At 52.8% G+C, this 18,591-nt stretch overlaps 1 protein-coding gene across 9 annotated transcripts in view; it reads right to left on the bottom strand.

Annotated features, from left to right (window-relative positions):
- The window catches only part of TNXB (tenascin XB), a 56,830-nt gene that overhangs the window by 7,315 nt on the left and 30,924 nt on the right, over positions 1-18,591 (bottom strand). For 7 of the 9 annotated variants that reach the window (XM_077904587.1, XM_077904590.1, XM_077904589.1 and 4 more), the window contains 13 exons: positions 17,516-17,803; positions 16,965-17,273; positions 16,135-16,443; positions 15,700-16,002; positions 14,961-15,311; positions 12,742-13,059; positions 12,003-12,353; positions 10,263-10,559; positions 8,560-8,889; positions 7,820-8,170; positions 3,730-4,062; positions 1,460-1,777; positions 720-1,070 (listed from right to left, as the gene is read on the bottom strand). In XM_077904587.1, coding sequence (XP_077760713.1) covers positions 720-1,070; positions 1,460-1,777; positions 3,730-4,062; positions 7,820-8,170; positions 8,560-8,889; positions 10,263-10,559; positions 12,003-12,353; positions 12,742-13,059; positions 14,961-15,311; positions 15,700-16,002; positions 16,135-16,443; positions 16,965-17,273; positions 17,516-17,803 — 4,209 coding nt within the window. The remainder of the gene's footprint in view (positions 1-719; positions 1,071-1,459; positions 1,778-3,729; positions 4,063-7,819; positions 8,171-8,559; positions 8,890-10,262; positions 10,560-12,002; positions 12,354-12,741; positions 13,060-14,960; positions 15,312-15,699; positions 16,003-16,134; positions 16,444-16,964; positions 17,274-17,515; positions 17,804-18,591) is intronic. The other 2 variants (XM_077904588.1, XM_077904595.1) reach the window with 2 other exon arrangements.

The following is an 18,591-nucleotide window of genomic DNA, read 5'->3' as shown; positions in this document are numbered from 1 at the left end:
AGAGGCGCACGGTGTCAGAGGTCACGGTGGCCATGGCCAGCTCCCCCAGGCCGGGGGCTGCGGGGGGCTCTGTGGGCAGAGAGGCTGGAACAGAGCGGAGGAGGCTGATGGGTCAATGGTGCGACCCTTCGAAAGAGAGAGAGTGCTTTCCCGAGGCTATGAAATAAATGTCTTGTAGCAAGCTCTTCTAAAGTGCTTAGTGCATCCCAGGCGTGGCTGTGAGCGCTTCACACACAGGCACGAGGATCCTCCCACAAAATATGAAGTACGTGCCTCTAGTATTGTCATTGCCACTATGCGTGGATCTAAGGCGCAGAGAAGTTAAGATACGGTCGGAATTCACACAGTCAGTGGTTCAGAGCAGGATTCAAACCCAGAGACGTGGTTCTGCAGCCACTAAAGACCAGAGCCACTGCAGACCAGAGACGTGGTCTGAGTCACTAAAATACCCAGTCCGGGAGCCTGAGAGGCCGTATATGAATATTTCAACAAGTTTAATGTTGCTGATAAGAAAGGAAAGTGGACAGGTAAATTTATGAAGTGAAGGGTACCTGCCAACTAAGCCTGAACAGTCTCCTACATCCTTCATGAGTAAAGGATGAGGAAGGATATTAGTGCCACATGAGAAAAGAGAGGGACCTAAGGGACGATTTGTGAGGAAAGGAGGAAAGCAAGACAAAACAGGAGACTTAGGAGACAGGGTGCTCGCTGTCACTCACCGGTCAGGCCCACGGTGGACACGGGGCCCACGCGCCGCCCCCTGTCCAGGCCATACAGGTGCATCTTGTACTTGCGTCCCGGCTCCAGACCCCCAACGGTCACCTCACTCTCGTCGCCCGGGACACGCACCACCTGGGGCCGCCCATCCCTGTCCTTGTACTGGACAGTGAAGGAGTCAAAGTGGCCCTGGGGGACGGTCCAGGAGAGGCTCAGGGAGTCTGGGGAGGATCCCGTCACCGTCAGCTCCCCCAGGAGGGGCTCCTTGGGGGGCTCTGGGGCCTCTGTGCTGGGTTCTGTGGGGCTGGGGGTCTCCTCCACCTCGGTGGGGGTTGGCGTCTCTTCTTCTGCAGCTGAGAAAGAGACACATGGAGAGGGTGAGGCAGGGTCCCCGGGAGACATCCTCAGGTCTTAGGAGAAGGATGGAGAAGCTGTGACTGGGTCTGGGGGCTCCCGATTCAGTTCAGTGAAGCCCATTCTCGGGGCTGGGTGGGCTTGCTCAGCCCACATCTCACAAACATGCTGGGAGCCTCCAGGGTCAGCCATGGGGAAGCCTGTCCAGCCACCAGCACAGCTCACGGAGGCCCGCCCTTCTCTGCATGGGAGGACCCCCTCGGTCCTCAGGGAGCCCCAGCGGGGGAGCACCTTGAGCAGAAGGGCCTCCTGCACCCCACTCACCCATTACCTGAGAGAGGGGGGTCCTGCCACTGGCCCAACCCTGAGGCTTCCACTGGCTACTCACCTGTCACCCCAATGGCAGAGATGGGGCCCATGCGCTGGCCACCGTGGAAGCCATACAGGTTCATCTTGTACTTGTGGTCTGGCTCCAGGCCTGAGATGGTGACCCCGTCTTCATGCCCTGGCACCCTCACCGCCTTGGGCTGCCCATCCCCATTCTTGTACTGGACCAGGAAGTGGTCAAACTGGCCCTCGGGGATGGTCCAGGACAGGTGCAGGGAGTTGGGGGTGGCTTTGGTCACTGCCAGCTCCCCCAGGTGTGGCTTGATGGGAGGCTCAGAGGACATGGTGGATGGGGCTTGGGTGGTCACAGCTTCATATTCTGGAGGGGACAGAGACATACAGAGACAGATGAGGATGTGCAGGTCAGCCTCTAAGTAGGTGTCTAGAAAAATAAGATCATAAGGAGCAGAGCATTGCCACCCACGGCGGCTCTAACTCATCCACTCTTCCCTTAATGTCCCAGGTTCCTGTGTTGGCCTTCTGGGCGCATATCCTCATCTTGCCCTGCCCTCCCCTGCCCTTCCCCTGCCCACTGCTCTCTTCAGTACCCACCTCCCCTGTATCCTGGGCCCTAGACCTCCCTTCCCTGGGGTCTCCTTGGCATCTCACTCCCTTTGCACTGATTATTCCCTTTGCATGTCCCTTTGCACTGATTATTTCCCTTTGGCTCATGTCTTTGCTCAGACCCCAAACACCTCACCTTTCCCCAGCCAGGACGCTGGAGGCTTCCTGGCTCTGTCTGTGTCCCCAGCTGCCATCAGACTCAGAGTGTCCAACCCACTCCTAAGTGCCTCCTGAGCTCCCCATACCTGTAGCCCCACCAGCCTGCCTTGGGGCCAATCCCAGTGCTGTCGCCTGCCACCTGGGTCACCACCTCCCCCCTGGGCTCCCTGCCTCCCTGTTCTCCTTGTGCCCACCCGTTCCTCACAGGGGGCCAGGATGAGCCCTTCAGTGCACAAGGGACGGCACTGGGCTCAGCTTAACATTGCAACAACCGTCTCCATCCCCAGGAGGAGTCCCTGCCTTCTGAACTGCTCCTACTGCTCTACCCCTGTCTCAGGACTCTTTCCCCCACTCAGAGGATCTCACACAAAATCCTCCCAGTCCCTCTCAGGGGCCACCATGATCCTAGTTTCCAGGCCTTGGCACCAGCTGTGACGTGGATCTGACTCTAACGCTGTCACCAAGCTAACACCTTCCCACCTTGGGTCCCAGCTGTCCTGTGGGTACCTGGCAGGCTGGCTCAAGCGTGCTGCCCGGTCCTGGCCCGGCCCCAGGACCTCCGGACACACACACACACACACACACACACACACACACACACACACACCTTTGCCTGATGGCTGGTTCGCAGCCTGACTCCCCATGCCCGGGAGCCCTAGTATAATAAGAACTTTCTCTCTGCCATGATCAGGTTCACTCCAGTGAACTCCAGTCATGACCTTGAGATCATGACCTGAGCCGAAATCCAGAGCCGGAAGCTTAACCCACTGAGCCACCCGGACTCCTCTTAAATAGTCTTTTTTAAAAAGAGTAACACACTAAACATGAAGCCACGAGGTACGGGATGAAGTATAGAGCATCTGGGTTGAGTTTACCAATACAGCAATAATATATCCATACAACGGAATGCTCTTTGGACGTAAAGGAAATTAGATAGGGGTGGGACAACCCTGTAAATAGACTAAAAATCATTACGCTGTATACTTAAAGCAGGTGAACTTTGAGGCATGTAAATTATATCTCAGGAAAGCTGTGAATGAAGAATACATTCCAGTGGGGGGAAGGCAAGGGGTGGGCGGGGTGCAGAGGAGCCAGACTGGCCAGGAGTTAATACTAGGCTGCAACAGGGCAATGGACACACGGGAGCTCCTTATGCTCTTCTTTCTCTTTGTGTGTATCCAATCTTACATATTGGGTATTTGTTGAGCGGATGAATTAATATTTCATGGCATTTCCCAACCACGCATACACACACACACACACACACACAAAGATCTTTCCAGGGTTCCCAGGCAAAACAGAAAGCCACACATGGGTCAGTGGATCACTGTCTCGAAGGCTTCCACCCCACATACCTCTCGGGCACATGCCTGGCACGTCCCTGGCCTTCGGCTTCCACCCCACATCACACCTGTCCTGACATGTTACTGGGTGGAGGGCAGGTTAGGTGAGGCTTTAGGTTCCTGGATTTCCAGTGGAGGACACTCTGGAGGCTCCACCAATGAGACTTTACCCAGCCCAACCCTGAAGGTCCCCGCCGTCACTCACCGGTCAGGCCCACGGTGGACACGGGGCCCACGCGCCGCCCCCTGTCCAGGCCATACAGGTGCATCTTGTACTTGCGTCCCGGCTCCAGACCCCCAACAGTCACCTCACTCTCGTCGCCCGGGACACGCACCACCTGGGGCCGCCCATCCCTGTCCTTGTACTGGACAGTGAAGGAGTCAAAGTGGCCCTGGGGGACGGTCCAGGAGAGGCTCAGGGAGTCTGGGGAGGATCCCGTCACTGTCAGCTCCCCCAGGAGGGGCTCCTTGGGGGGCTCTGGGGCCTCTGTGCTGGGTTCTGTGGGGCTGGGGGTCTCCTCCACCTCATCCTGGGGGCCTGGGAGAAGACACAGGGATGGTGGCTTCATTGTCAAGTACTGCTCATGTCAATAGGGACAACACAGTGCAAGCAGCAGACTCTTCCAGCTTTCAACAGAAGCTGGAGAACCTCGGGGTTAGGCAACTGGTAATTAATTGATGGAGAGTGCTAGACAGGCCACAATCCCCTTCATACTGGACTGGCCAGGACCATAAACATTCAAGAAGGCAATTCAGTCATGTGGATAGAAGCCAAAATACTTCTCATGTCCTTTGACCCAAATCCCATTTGGGCAGCCATCCTACAAAAATTATGAAAAAGTTGGAAAAAGTTGTGCCATGGGAGTCCCTTATGGGATCATCCATAACAGCAGAATGTGTCAGCAATCGAAATGACCCAGGGATGATGATTAATTTTGTTATGGCACTTTTACCACATAGCATCAAATAACCATTAAGATGATGATTAATGCAGGTCGTACAGCCACAGAATAGACCCTCACAATGTAAGTTATGTACAAAAACAAAGGAAGAGCCAGGAATTATGTGTACACTCTGCATTTGAAAACATACAGGGAGAGGATGTGTTTTGGACATTATTATTAATGGCAGTTTTTGGGTCAAAAGGTATTCTGATGGCAGATTTTTCCTCCTATTTTTCAAATATTGCTTAATGTTGATATTCATTTCACTAGAATAATGTGGACTTAGAAAGAAATCCTGGAATATAAAAATTAATAATTTGGTGGGGGCTGTGGGGAAGTGCCATGCGTTCCTTACACTGCCCTCCTTACTTTGTGTGTGCTTGTGATTTGTGTGACAGGTCATAAAATTGAACAGTGGATAACAGTTTTCCTTCCAGTTGGCAGCTGTTCTAACATCTATTATCTGATCATTCCCCCGTCCTCCTCCTCCTGCCATACTCCTGTGAACATATGTAGAAAAAAGAGGCCCATCCCCCAGGAGTCAGAGGGGCTGTGTGAAATTGGTCCTCTGTGTGAAGTATCTTCAGGAGAGGAGAAGGAACCTCATAGAGCCTCTCACTTGGTCTCGTAGAGGCGGTGAGCCCCACCCCTACAGAAGGCTCTCTCCAGGGTGCTGGGCTCTCCCTCACGGCACACAGAGAAACTCTGTTCTCATGGGGCATCAGAATCGAGCTGACACTGAATAGAGAACCCAGAAATGGGCCTTCAACTCTATGGTCAAATAATGTTTGACAAAGCAGGAAAAAATATCCACTGGAACAAAGACAGTCTCTTCAATAAACGGTGTTGGGAAAATTGGACAGCCACATGCAGAAGAATGAAACTGGACCCCTTCTTACATCAGACACAAAAATAGACTCAAAATGAATGAAAGATCTAAGTGTGAGACAGGAATCCATCAAAATCCTAGAGGAGAACACAAGTAGCAACCTCTTCAACCTTGGCTGCAGCAGCTTCTTGCTAGACACGTCTCCAAAGGCAAGGGAAACAAAGGCAAAAATGAGCTACTGGGACTTCATCAAGATAAAAACCTTTTGCACAGCAAACAGTTGCAAAAATCAAAAGACAACCGACAGAATGGGAGAAGATCTTTGCAAATGTCTTATCAGATATAGGGCTAGTACCCAAAATCTATAAAGAACTTATCAAACTCAACCCCCAAAGAACAAATAACCCAATCAAGAAATGGGCAGAAGACATGACAGACATTTCTCCAAAGAAGACCTACACATAAATAATAATAATGATAAATTTAAAAATAAATAAATAAATTAAATTTAAAAAAGAAGACCTACATATGGTCAACAGACACATGAAAAAAATGCTCCACATTCCCTCTGCCTGTGTCTCTGCCTCTCTCTCTGTGTGCCTCTCAGGAATAAATAAATAAAATCTTAAAAAAAAAAAGGGACACCAGGCTGGCTCAATGGTTTAGCACCTCGCTTTGGCCCAGGGCATGATCCCTGGGTCCCGGGATAGAGTCCCACATCGGGCTCCCTGCACGGAGCCTGCTTCTCCCTCTGCCTGTGTCTCTGCCTCTCTCTCTGTGTTTCTCGTGAATAAATAAAATCTTAAAAAAAAAAGAAAAAGAAAAAGAAAAATGCTCCCTATCACTTGCCATCAGGGAAGTACAAATCAAAACCACTATGAGATACCACTTCACACCAGTGAGAATGGCTATAACTAACAAAACGGGAAACAAATGTTGGTGAGCTTGTGGAGAAAGGGGAACCGTCTTACACTGTTGGTAGGAATGCAGACTGGTTTAGCCACTCTGGAAAACACGGTGGAACTTCCTCAAGAAGCCAAAAATAGAGCTACCTGTGATCTAGCAATTGTACTAATAGGTATTTATCCAAGGATACAAACATAATGGAGTGAAGGGGTACCTGCACCCCAATGTTTATAGCAGCAATGTCCACATTAGCCAAAGTATAGAAAGAGCCTAGGTGTCCACTGACAGATGAATGGATAAAGAAGATGTGAGATATATATACATATATACATACATACATACATATATGTATACACACACACACAATGGAATATTACTCAGCCATCAGAAAGAGTGAAATCTTACCATTTGCAATGATGTGGTTGGAACTAGAGGGTGTTATGCTAAGGGAAATAAGTCAGTCAGAGAAAGACAATTATCATATGATTTCACTCATATGTGGAATTTAAGAAACAAGACAGATGAACATATGTGAAGAGAAGGAAAAATAACATAAGATAAAAACAGAGAGGGAGACAAACCATAAGAGATGTCGAACTATAGGAAACAAAGTGAGGGTTCCTGGAGGGGAGGTGGGTGGGGGATGGGGTAACCAGGGGATGGGCATTAAGGAGGGCATGTGATGTAAAGAGATCTGGGTGTTATATGAAACTGATGAATCGTTAAACTCTACCCTTGAAACTAATTTAAAAAAGAGAGAGAGAGAGAGAGAGAGAGAATCCGGCTGACCCTGACTTAGAAAAACCATCCGGACTCTCCTTTTTAGAATTTAATTCGCCTTGGGATTTTGCCTCCGTAATTTCTTAGGGACTAGAAATTATGACTTTTTCAGAATTAAATATGAAATAAATTGCAAGAGCAATGGGGGAAAAGATGGAAGGGGTGCAAGGGAGGAAAAGACATTATATTTAAAAGAAATAATTCCTGATTATAAAAGAAATGTTCACCATTTAAGAAATTTTGGAACAACACAGAACAGAATAAAACAAAAAAGGCTGGAACATTCTATCCTGTCCTCCAAACCATGCATCCTGTAAGATGTGTTTCTTTCCAATTTTCTTGCCACGCATGTTATTTTCCAGTGGTTATGATTAGCATCCTTACAAAATTTGGAGGCCCCTTTTTGATTGTAATATTATCAAGTAAATTGTCTTATGTTAAAACATTTTGGTGATGGCAAAAAACTCATAGATGTTGCTTAAATATTTAATCATCCCAATGTGGTTGGAAGTTGTCCTCTTTCTTTCCTTCTTGTGTGTGTGTGTGTGCGTGCGCGCGCGCGCTTGGCCAGTGCTTGACACATTTCTCTTGTAGAGACACCTAGTAGCTGATCATCAGAAGGAGGTTATGCTAATATGTATGATGAGGCTTCAGGTTAGCAAATACCAAACTCCTAGGCACAGGCCACAGTTCAGGGCCGTGGAAGAAATGGCATGAAATGGGGAGGGGAGGTGTGGATTCTTAGGGACTAGCAAAAGAACAGAACAGTCATCTGGGTTACCCATGAAAAAAGGTAGTTCTCCCTGAAGATCTCTGATCCATGTCACCTCACTCACCGGTCAGGCCTATAGTGGACACGGGGCCCACGCGCCGCCCCCTGTCCAGGCCATACAGGTGCATCTTGTACTTGCGTCCCGGCTCCAGACCCCCAACGGTCACCTCACTCTCATCGCCCGGGACACGCACCACCTGGGGCCGCCCATCCCTGTCCTTGTACTGGACAGTGAAGGAGTCAAAGTGGCCCTGGGGGACGGTCCAGGAGAGGCTCAGGGAGTCTGGGGAGGATCCCGTCACCGTCAGCTCCCCCAGGAGGGGCTCCTTGGGGGGCTCTGGGGCCTCTGTGCTGGGTTCTGTGGGGCTGGGGGTCTCCTCCACCTCGGTGGGGGTTGGCGTCTCTTCTTCTGCAGCTGAGAAAGAGACACATGGCGAGGGTGAGGCAGGGTCCCCGGGAGACATCCTCAGGTCTTAGGAGAAGGATGGAGAAGCTGTGACCGGGTCTGGGGGCTCCCGATTCAGTTCAGTGAAGCCAATTCTCGGGGCTGGGTGGGCTTGCTCAGCCCAGATCTCACAAACATGCTGGGAGCCTCCAGGGTCAGCCATGGGGAAGCCTGTCCAGCCACCAGCACAGCTCACGGAGGCCCGCCCTTCTCTGCATGGGAGGACCCCCTCGGTCCTCAGGGAGCCCCAGCGGGGGAGCACCTTGAGCAGAAGGGCCTCCTGCACCCCACTCACCCATTACCTGAGAGAGGGGGGTCCTGCCACTGGCCCAACCCTGAGGCTTCCACTGGCTACTCACCTGTCACCCCAATGGCAGAGATGGGGCCCATGCGCTGGCCACCGTGGAAGCCATACAGGTTCATCTTGTACTTGTGGTCTGGCTCCAGGCCTGAGATGGTGACCCCGTCTTCATGCCCTGGCACCCTCACCGCCTTGGGCTGCCCATCCCCATTCTTGTACTGGACCAGGAAGTGGTCAAACTGGCCCTCGGGGATGGTCCAGGACAGGTGCAGGGAGTTGGGGGTGGCTTTGGTCACTGCCAGCTCCCCCAGGTGTGGCTTGATGGGAGGCTTGGGAGTCGTGGTGGGTGGATCTGTGGGGGCTGGTATTTCATGGTCCTTTCCTGGGGCTGGATGAGGATACAAAGAGAATTTTTGGATGTGCTTCATGGGCCTCCATCTAATAAAAGATGTTTAGATGTCTCCCAGACACACCAAGGCCCTCCAGCCTGGATGCCAGCTTCCCAGGGTTAAGACGTCATTTCCCTGGTTTGAATGTTCAGTTACCAAAGAACGGACCACACTCTTGTGGTGCCATCATGATGGGAGGCCGGGACTGCCATGATGCTCAATACATGCATTCATGCACTGAGCCCTTGGGAGCCACAGAGCAAATCTGCATAGAGAGACAGAGCTAAGGGTTTCTAACACCACCAAGCATACCAGGCAAGTCACATCAGGAGGTACATCTATTCAGGTTTGGATAGTCTACTTTGTGAATATTTTCCTTTAATACCTCCTTGTGTTTAGAAGGCTTCTGAGCATTTTTTTAGAGACAAATTTAGCTTTCACAGTTGAGGCCAAAGAGATGAGACACAGGAGATCAACTCTGCACCTGGGTGGTTTGGGGCTTATATTTGCTCTCTCCGTAATTTATGGCATGGATGACTTCTCACACCCAGGTCTCTTTCAGCTTTTCTGTTCTGCTTAGGGTTTCATTCTTCCTTCATAGCTGAATTATGAAATCATTTTGTTTCCTATCTGCTCTGTTTGGGAAGCAGGTCTTAAGCATCAGGGGGTAATAGCTCCAAAAGAACTTAACAAAAGCAATGAACAGCCCTGTTAGCATGTAATGAATGAAGGGAAGGTGCCTTAGGAAGTTGCAGATACAACGAATACTAACTGTTGAAGTAACAGCATCCATGGTAGCAGGATTCAGTGTTCATTTAGCATAAATAAGGATCAGTTTGGGAGTTGAAGAACACATACGATTTTACCCATTGAAATCAATAATTATGAGAATTCATCCTAAGAGTTCAGAAATTAATTTTCTTCCTCTTCCTTCTTTACAGATGAAGAAAGGGACGCACAGAGAGGTTGAGTAACTCTCCTGGGGTCATACAGCTCAAATGGGCTGAGGCTAGGGTTAACCCCAGGTCTGTCTGAGTCTCTTACTTCTCTGGTTCCCTGCCTCTTCAAGGACCAAAAAGCCTGTGTGTGTGGTCACCTGACTGGCTAGAACATGTGGCTCTTGGTCTTGGGGTTGTGAGTTCCAGGCCCATGTTGGGAATAGAGATTTAAAAAAAAAAAGAAAGAAAGAAAAAGAAAGCCTGTGTGTAAAAGGTAAGATGGCTGGGGCAACACTGAAGGCTTGGGATAGACATAAGCAGAACTGTTCTCAGGAACTCGGGAGGCTCAGTCTCAGGGACAGTGGGGCAAAAACACCTGAATACTGACATGAAAGAGAAACTGAGTCCAGCTGGAGCAGGGACTGCATACTCACCAGTTGAACCAACAGCTGAGACAGGGCCCACATGCTGGCCACCGTGGAAGCCATACAGGTTCATCTTATACTTGTGGCCTGGCTCCAGGCCTGAGATGGTGACTCTGTCCTCATGCCCTGGCACCCTCACTGCCTTGGAATGCCCATCCCCATTCTTATACTGGATCAGGAAGTGGTCAAATTGGCCCTTGGGGACAGTCCAGGACAGGTGCAGGGAGTCAGGGGTGGTGTCCATCACGGTCAGCTCTCCCAGGTGTGGCTTCAGAAGGGTGCTGGTAAGGGGCTCCCCTTCAGGGTCTGGGGATAGATGCAAACAGAACTTTTCCTGTTGCTGGAAGAAGTAGTTGAGGCCTTGGCTCTCCTGGATTCAGACCAGAAGGTGGGCCAGCTCTGTAGACCTAACTTATGATCCATTTCTGCTTATCATCGTTTTTTTGTGGCCTCCTCAGGTCTGTCAAACTTACCAGGCAGCCTCCTGCCTCAGGGCCTTTGCACTGATTATTCCCTTTGCATGAATGTTTGACCCTGGATGCCTGCATGGCTCATGCCCACACTTCTTTAAGTTCATTGTTCAAATGTCATCTCTTCAGGGCCAATCTTGACCACCCTATTTAAAATTCATTTTCTCCCAACTTAAATGTATTCTCCTTTTTTTGGACCTGACCCCAGCAACAGATTGCAAAACAACACTTAAGAGACAATCAGGAAACTAACATTACCTACATACTTAATGATACTAATGAATGATTGTTCTTTTTTTAAAACACAAAAAAAAACAAAAAACTCGATCCTGGGTTTCCAGGATCAGACCCTGGGCTGGAGGCAGGTGCTAAACCGCTGAGCCACCCAAGGATCCCTGATTGTTCATTTTTAAAGGCAAAATAGGGCAGCCTGGGGGGCTCATGGGTTTAGCACCACCTTCAGCCCAGGGTGTGATCCTGGAGACCGGGGATTGAGTCCTACATTGGGCCCCCTGCATGGAGCCTGCTTCTTCTGCCTGTGTCTGTGCCTCTCTCTCTCTCTCTCTCTCTCTGTGTCTCTCATAAATAAATAAATAAAATCTTTTAAAAACGGAATGCCTCGGTGGCTCAGCAGTTGAGCATCTGCCTTGGGCCCAGATTTTTAGACTAAAAGTCATTACGCTGTATACTTAAAGCAGGTGAACTTTGAGGCATGTAAATTATATCTCAGGAAAGCTGTGAATGAAGAATACATTCCAGTGGGGGGAAGGCAAGGGGTGGGCGGGGTGCAGAGGAGCCAGACTGGCCAGGAGTTAATACTAGGCTGCAACAGGGCAATGGACACACGGGAGCTCCTTATGCTCTTCTTTCTCTTTGTGTGTATCCAATCTTACATATTGGGTATTTGTTGAGTGGATGAATTAATATTTCATGGCATTTCCCAACCACGCATACATACACACACACACACACACACACACACACACACACACACACACACACAAGATCTTTCCAGGTTCCCAGGCAAAACAGAAAGCCACACATGGGTCAGTGGATCACTGCCTCGAAGGCTTCCACTCCACATGCCTCTCAGGCACATGCCTGGCACGTCCCTGGCCTTCGGCTTCCACCCCACATCACACCTGTCCTGACATGTTACTGGGTGGAGGGCAGGTTAGGTGAGGCTTTAGGTTCCTGGATTTCCAGTGGAGGACACTCTGGAGGCTCCACCAATGAGACTTTACCCAGCCCAACCCTGAAGGTCCCCGCCGTCACTCACCGGTCAGGCCCACGGTGGACACGGGGCCCACGCGCCGCCCCCTGTCCAGGCCATACAGGTGCATCTTGTACTTGCGTCCCGGCTCCAGACCCCCAACGGTCACCTCACTCTCGTCGCCCGGGACACGTACCACCTGGGGCCTCCCATTCCTGTCCTTGTACTGGACAGTGAAGGAGTCAAAGTGGCCCTGGGGGACGGTCCAGGAGAGGCTCAGGGAGTCTGGGGAGGATCCCGTCACCGTCAGCTCCCCCAGGAGGGGCTCCTTGGGGGGCTCTGGGGCCTCTGTGCTGGGTTCTGTGGGGCTGGGGGTCTCTTCCACCTCGGTGGGGGTTGGTGTCTCTTCTTCTGCAGCTGAGAAAGAGACACATGGCGAGGGTGAGGCAGGGTCCCCGGGAGACATCCTCAGGTCTTAGGAGAAGGATGGAGAAGCTGTGACCGGGTCTGGGGGCTCCCGATTCAGTTCAGTGAAGCCCATCCTCGGGGCTGGGTGGGCTTGCTCAGCCCACATCTCACAAACATGCTGGGAGCCTCAGGGTCAGCCATGGGGAAGCCTGTCCAGCCACCAGCACAGCTCACGGAGGCCCGCCCTTCTCTGCATGGGAGGACCCCCTCGGTCCTCAGGGAGCCCCAGCGGGGGAGCACCTTGAGCAGAAGGGCCTCCTGCACCCCACTCACCCATTACCTGAGAGAGGGGGGTCCTGCCACTGGCCCAACCCTGAGGCTTCCACTGGCTACTCACCTGTCACCCCAATGGCAGAGATGGGGCCCATGCGCTGGCCACCGTGGAAGCCATACAGGTTCATCTTGTACTTGTGGTCTGGCTCCAGGCCTGAGATGGTGACCCCGTCTTCATGCCCTGGCACCCTCACCGCCTTGGGCTGCCCATCCCCATTCTTGTACTGGACCAGGAAGTGGTCAAACTGGCCCTCGGGGATGGTCCAGGACAGGTGCAGGGAGTTGGGGGTGGCTTTGGTCACTGCCAGCTCCCCCAGGTGTGGCTTGATGGGAGGCTCAGAGGACATGGTGGATGGGGCTTGGGTGGTCACAGCTTCATATTCTGGAGGGGACAGAGACATACAGAGACAGATGAGGATGTGCAGGTCAGCCTCTAAGTAGGTGTCTAGAAAAATAAGATCATAAGGAGCAGAGCATTGCCACCCACGGCGGCTCTAACTCATCCACTCTTCCCTTAATGTCCCAGGTTCCTGTGTTGGCCTTCTGGGCGCATATCCTCATCTTGCCCTGCCCTCCCCTGCCCTTCCCCTGCCCACTGCTCTCTTCAGTACCCACCTCCCCTGCATCCTGGGCCCTAGACCTCCCTTCCCTGGGGTCTCCTTGGCATCTCACTCCCTTTGGCTCATGTGTTTGCTCAGACCCCAAACACCTCACCTTTCCCCAGCCAGGACGCTGGAGGCTTCCTGGCTCTGTCTGCGTCCCCAGCTGCCATCAGACTCAGAGTGTCCAACCCACTCCTAAGTGCCTCCTGAGCTCCCCATACCTGTAGCCCCACCAGCCTGCCTTGGGGCCAATCCCAGTGCTGTCGCCTGCCACCTGGGTCACCACCTCCCCCCTGGGCTCCCTGCCTCCCTGTTCTCCTTGTGCCCACCCGTTCCTCACAGGGGGCCAGGATGAGCCCTTCAGTGCACAAGGGACGGCACTGGGCTCAGCTTAACATTGCAACAACCGTCTCCATCCCCAGGAGGAGTCCCTGCCTTCTGAACTGCTCCTACTGCTCTACCCCTGTCTCAGGACTCTTTCCCCCACTCAGAGGATCTCACACAAAATCCTCCCAGTCCCTCTCAGGGGCCACCATGATCCTAGTTTCCAGGCCTTGGCACCAGCTGTGACGTGGATCTGACTCTAACGCTGTCACCAAGCTAACACCTTCCCACCTTGGGTCCCAGCTGTCCTGTGGGTACCTGGCAGGCTGGCTCAAGCGTGCTGCCCGGTCCTGGCCCGGCCCCAGGACCTCCGGACACACACACACACACACACACACACACACACACACACACACCTTTGCCTGATGGCTGGTTCGCAGCCTGACTCCCCATGCCCGGGAGCCCTAGTATAATAAGAACTTTCTCTCTGCCATGATCAGGTTCACTCCAGTGAACTCCAGTCATGACCTTGAGATCATGACCTGAGCCGAAATCCAGAGCCGGAAGCTTAACCCACTGAGCCACCCGGACTCCTCTTAAATAGTCTTTTTTAAAAAGAGTAACACACTAAACATGAAGCCACGAGGTACGGGATGAAGTATGGAGCATCTGGGTTGAGTTTACCAATACAGCAATAATATATCCATACAACGGAATGCTCTTTGGACGTAAAGGAAATTAGATAGGGGTGGGACAACCCTGTAAATAGACTAAAAATCATTACGCTGTATACTTAAAGCAGGTGAACTTTGAGGCATGTAAATTATATCTCAGGAAAGCTGTGAATGAAGAATACATTCCAGTGGGGGGAAGGCAAGGGGTGGGCGGGGTGCAGAGGAGCCAGACTGGCCAGGAGTTAATACTAGGCTGCAACAGGGCAATGGACACACGGGAGCTCCTTATGCTCTTCTTTCTCTTTGTGTGTATCCAATCTTACATATTGGGTATTTGTTGAGCGGATGAATTAATATTTCATGGCATTTCCCAACCACGCATACACACACACACACACACACACAAAGATCTTTCCAGGGTTCCCAGGCAAAACAGAAAGCCACACATGGGTCAGTGGATCACTGCCTCGAAGGCTTCCACCCCACATACCTCTCGGGCACATGCCTGGCACGTCCCTGGCCTTCGGCTTCCACCCCACATCACACCTGTCCTGACATGTTACTGGGTGGAGGGCAGGTTAGGTGAGGCTTTAGGTTCCTGGATTTCCAGTGGAGGACACTCTGGAGGCTCCACCAATGAGACTTTACCCAGCCCAACCCTGAAGGTCCCCGCCGTCACTCACCGGTCAGGCCCACGGTGGACACGGGGCCCACGCGCCGCCCCCTGTCCAGGCCATACAGGTGCATCTTGTACTTGCGTCCCGGCTCCAGACCCCCAACAGTCACCTCACTCTCGTCGCCCGGGACACGCACCACCTGGGGCCGCCCATCCCTGTCCTTGTACTGGACAGTGAAGGAGTCAAAGTGGCCCTGGGGGACGGTCCAGGAGAGGCTCAGGGAGTCTGGGGAGGATCCCGTCACCGTCAGCTCCCCCAGGAGGGGCTCCTTGGGGGGCTCTGGGGCCTCTGTGCTGGGTTCTGTGGGGCTGGGGGTCTCCTCCACCTCGGTGGGGGTTGGCGTCTCTTCTTCTGCAGCTGAGAAAGAGACACATGGAGAGGGTGAGGCAGGGTCCCCGGGAGACATCCTCAGGTCTTAGGAGAAGGATGGAGAAGCTGTGACCGGGTCTGGGGGCTCCCGATTCAGTTCAGTGAAGCCCATCCTCGGGGCTGGGTGGGCTTGCTCAGCCCACATCTCACAAACATGCTGGGAGCCTCAGGGTCAGCCATGGGGAAGCCTGTCCAGCCACCAGCACAGCTCACGGAGGCCCGCCCTTCTCTGCATGGGAGGACCCCCTCGGTCCTCAGGGAGCCCCAGCGGGGGAGCACCTTGAGCAGAAGGGCCTCCTGCACCCCACTCACCCATTACCTGAGAGAGGGGGGTCCTGCCACTGGCCCAACCCTGAGGCTTCCACTGGCTACTCACCTGTCACCCCAATGGCAGAGATGGGGCCCATGCGCTGGCCACCGTGGAAGCCATACAGGTTCATCTTGTACTTGTGGTCTGGCTCCAGGCCTGAGATGGTGACCCCGTCTTCATGCCCTGGCACCCTCACCGCCTTGGGCTGCCCATCCCCATTCTTGTACTGGACCAGGAAGTGGTCAAACTGGCCCTCGGGGATGGTCCAGGACAGGTGCAGGGAGTTGGGGGTGGCTTTGGTCACTGCCAGCTCCCCCAGGTGTGGCTTGATGGGAGGCTCTGAAGGTTCATCCTCCTCTTCCCTTGCGACTGAACACAGACAGGAGAGAGAGAGAGTAGGACGTGAGAGAAAGAGGCCAGGCGAACATGGGGACTTTGCTCTCCTCCAGGCTCTACAGCCATTTGGCAGGAAGCAGATAGAGTGAAGTTCTCCTCACTCACCTGTCAGGGCTTCGATGTGGGCAGGACCCACTCGCTGCTGGCCATGGAAACCATACAGGTTCACTAGGTATCTGTGGTCAGATTCCAGGCCAGAGAGGATGATGTCATTCCGGTCACCATCTAACCTGACTACTTGGAGTTGCCTATCTTCGTCTGTGTACTCGACTTCAAAGGAGTCAAATTCGCCCTCCATCACAGTCCAGGAGAGATGCAGCATGTCTGGGGTGGCTTCCTCCACAGTCACCTCCCCTAAGCGAGGCTCAGGCCTTTGAGGACTTAGGGCCTCGGCTTTCATAGGTTCTCTGGGCACTGTACAGAGAGACAGGTAGGTATGGGTGACTGGGCTGCTGCTACAAGACTCTCCAAGGAGAGGGAAGGAGGGGAGTAGGTGAAGGCTAGAGGTCAGTAATAAAAATGACCAACTATGGAACAGGGGGATGAATTCCCAAAGCATTATGTTAGAAACCCAGTGCAGAGTGCTTATTGTATGATTCTGTTAAGTGAGAGGCTTACAAAGGCAAAACCATAAGGAGAGAAAGCAGTTAGTGGCTGACAGAGGCTGGGATTTGGGGAACTGATTGCAAAGGGGCAAATGGGTTCTGGGGTTGCTGGAAATGTTTTATATTTCAACTGTGGTAATGGTTTCATGACTTATACATCTACCAAAACTCACTGTTCACATAAAATTTTATGTGAATTATGCCTCAATAGGGCTATCCCTTCCCCTAAAAGAAGGGAAATAGGAAGCTCAGAAATCCCCTGGCTCGGTCAGACCAGGAGAGCTGACACCAGGAGGAGGGACGGCGCATTCTGGTCACAGCCTCACTCACCAGTCAAGGCGATGGTAGAGATGGGACCCACACGTTTCCCTTGGTGTAGCCCGTAGAGAAGCAGCTTATACCTGCGGGCCGGATCCAGGCCCGAGATGCTAACCTCCCTGAGGCTGCCCTCCACAGGCACCACCTGGGGCTGCCCATCCTTGTCCTTGTACTGGACCACAAAGGAGTCAAAGTGGCCCTCAGGGACTGTCCATGCGAGGCTCACAGAGTCTGCTGTCATGCTGGTCACCTGTAGCTCCTTCCCAAGATGGGGCTTTGGGGGATGCTTTGTTCTAGCATCATCCACATCACTCCAGGGCTCTGAGATAGAGACAGAGACGAAGCGGCTAAGCTGTTTCTGGTAGCTTGGGTGACCTGAAAGGGCAAGACTGAGAGGTCTGGGGACAGGGCTTTGCCATGGCTGAGTCCTACAGGGCTAGTACTATGTGAGGAGAGTAACTACTGCGATGGCAGCCATCTCCCTCCCTGGCCTGGCTGTGTGCTGCCACCTTCCCCAGGGGAGCCCCAGGAGCAGAGACTGGCCCTGACAGAGACACCCTCACCTGTGGTGCCCTCGGCAGTGAGGGGGCTATGGCGGCTCTTGCCCAGGAGCCCATAAAGGAGGAATCTGTACTTGCGGCCAGCATCCAGAGGGGTAATTGTGACCGAGCGCTTGTGGCCCTCCACGGGCACCACCCGGGGCCCATCCCTGTCCTTGAACTGGACCACAAAGGAGTCAAAGTGGCCCTCAGGGACTGTCCAGGAGAGGCGCAGCGAGTCCAGGGTGGGATCTGTCACCCACAGCTCCCCGAGCCGGGGTGTGGCCCCGAGGCTGGCGTCACCTTGGGAAGCTGACAGAGAGAAAAGATTCTTGTGTTTATTTTTTTTCCAGAATGACTCTTTGACTGCTTCCCACTAGAGTTGGAAAAACCCAGGGCTGTCCAAATGATCAGCGCTTCCCCAAAATATTTCCATCATCCTCCCATCTCTGTCACCATCCCCAGCCAGCCCATGCCTCCCTCCACTTGGCCAATGTGACATCTCTGGGGGAAAAAAAAGAACCCCTAGCTTCCTGCTTATCTTATTCCTCCTGCTGTCCAGGCTCTTTTCCTAGCAGGGTGCAGCTTGGATTACTTCTTTCCTTTTACCAAGGAGCCTACCCTTTATGATCTGACTGACCCTTGGGGACATCAGAAGGGGCACAGGATCCCTGATGAGTGTAGACAGCAGATGGGAAAGCAGGGTATTGTGACGGAGGTGGCCCTCATGGGACCTGGTGGAGAAGTGGGGGCTGCCTACTTGGTGGGGGGAAGAGCGGGAGTTCACATGGAGAAAGGATCTGGTGTCTGCCCTAAAGCCATCCTGAGGCCTGGGAAGGAGCTGGCCTGCTGCCTTCTTGGCCAGGGAGGATGCTGACAGCATTGTTATTGCTAGAGTTTTCTGGCATCAGGGAACCCCCAGGGGCGGGGGAAGGCCTGGACTGAAACCCAGAAAAGGGGCACAGCTGCGCTGGGCCCGACGGGGCCTGGCTGGGCAGTCAGCCCTGGGCTCCTCTGCTTCCCAGTTTCCGAGCCTCCGGGAAGAGGGCACAGGAAGAACAGGGCCCTCTGGGGGAAGCAGACAGGGGACCTGACAGGCC

This window comes from Canis aureus, chromosome 7 (genome assembly GCF_053574225.1).
Source record: "Canis aureus isolate CA01 chromosome 7, VMU_Caureus_v.1.0, whole genome shotgun sequence".
NCBI classification, from domain to species: Eukaryota; Metazoa; Chordata; class Mammalia; order Carnivora; family Canidae; genus Canis; species Canis aureus.
Note: the sequence above shows the minus strand (reverse complement) of the source record. Positions and strands in the feature narration are given on the sequence as shown.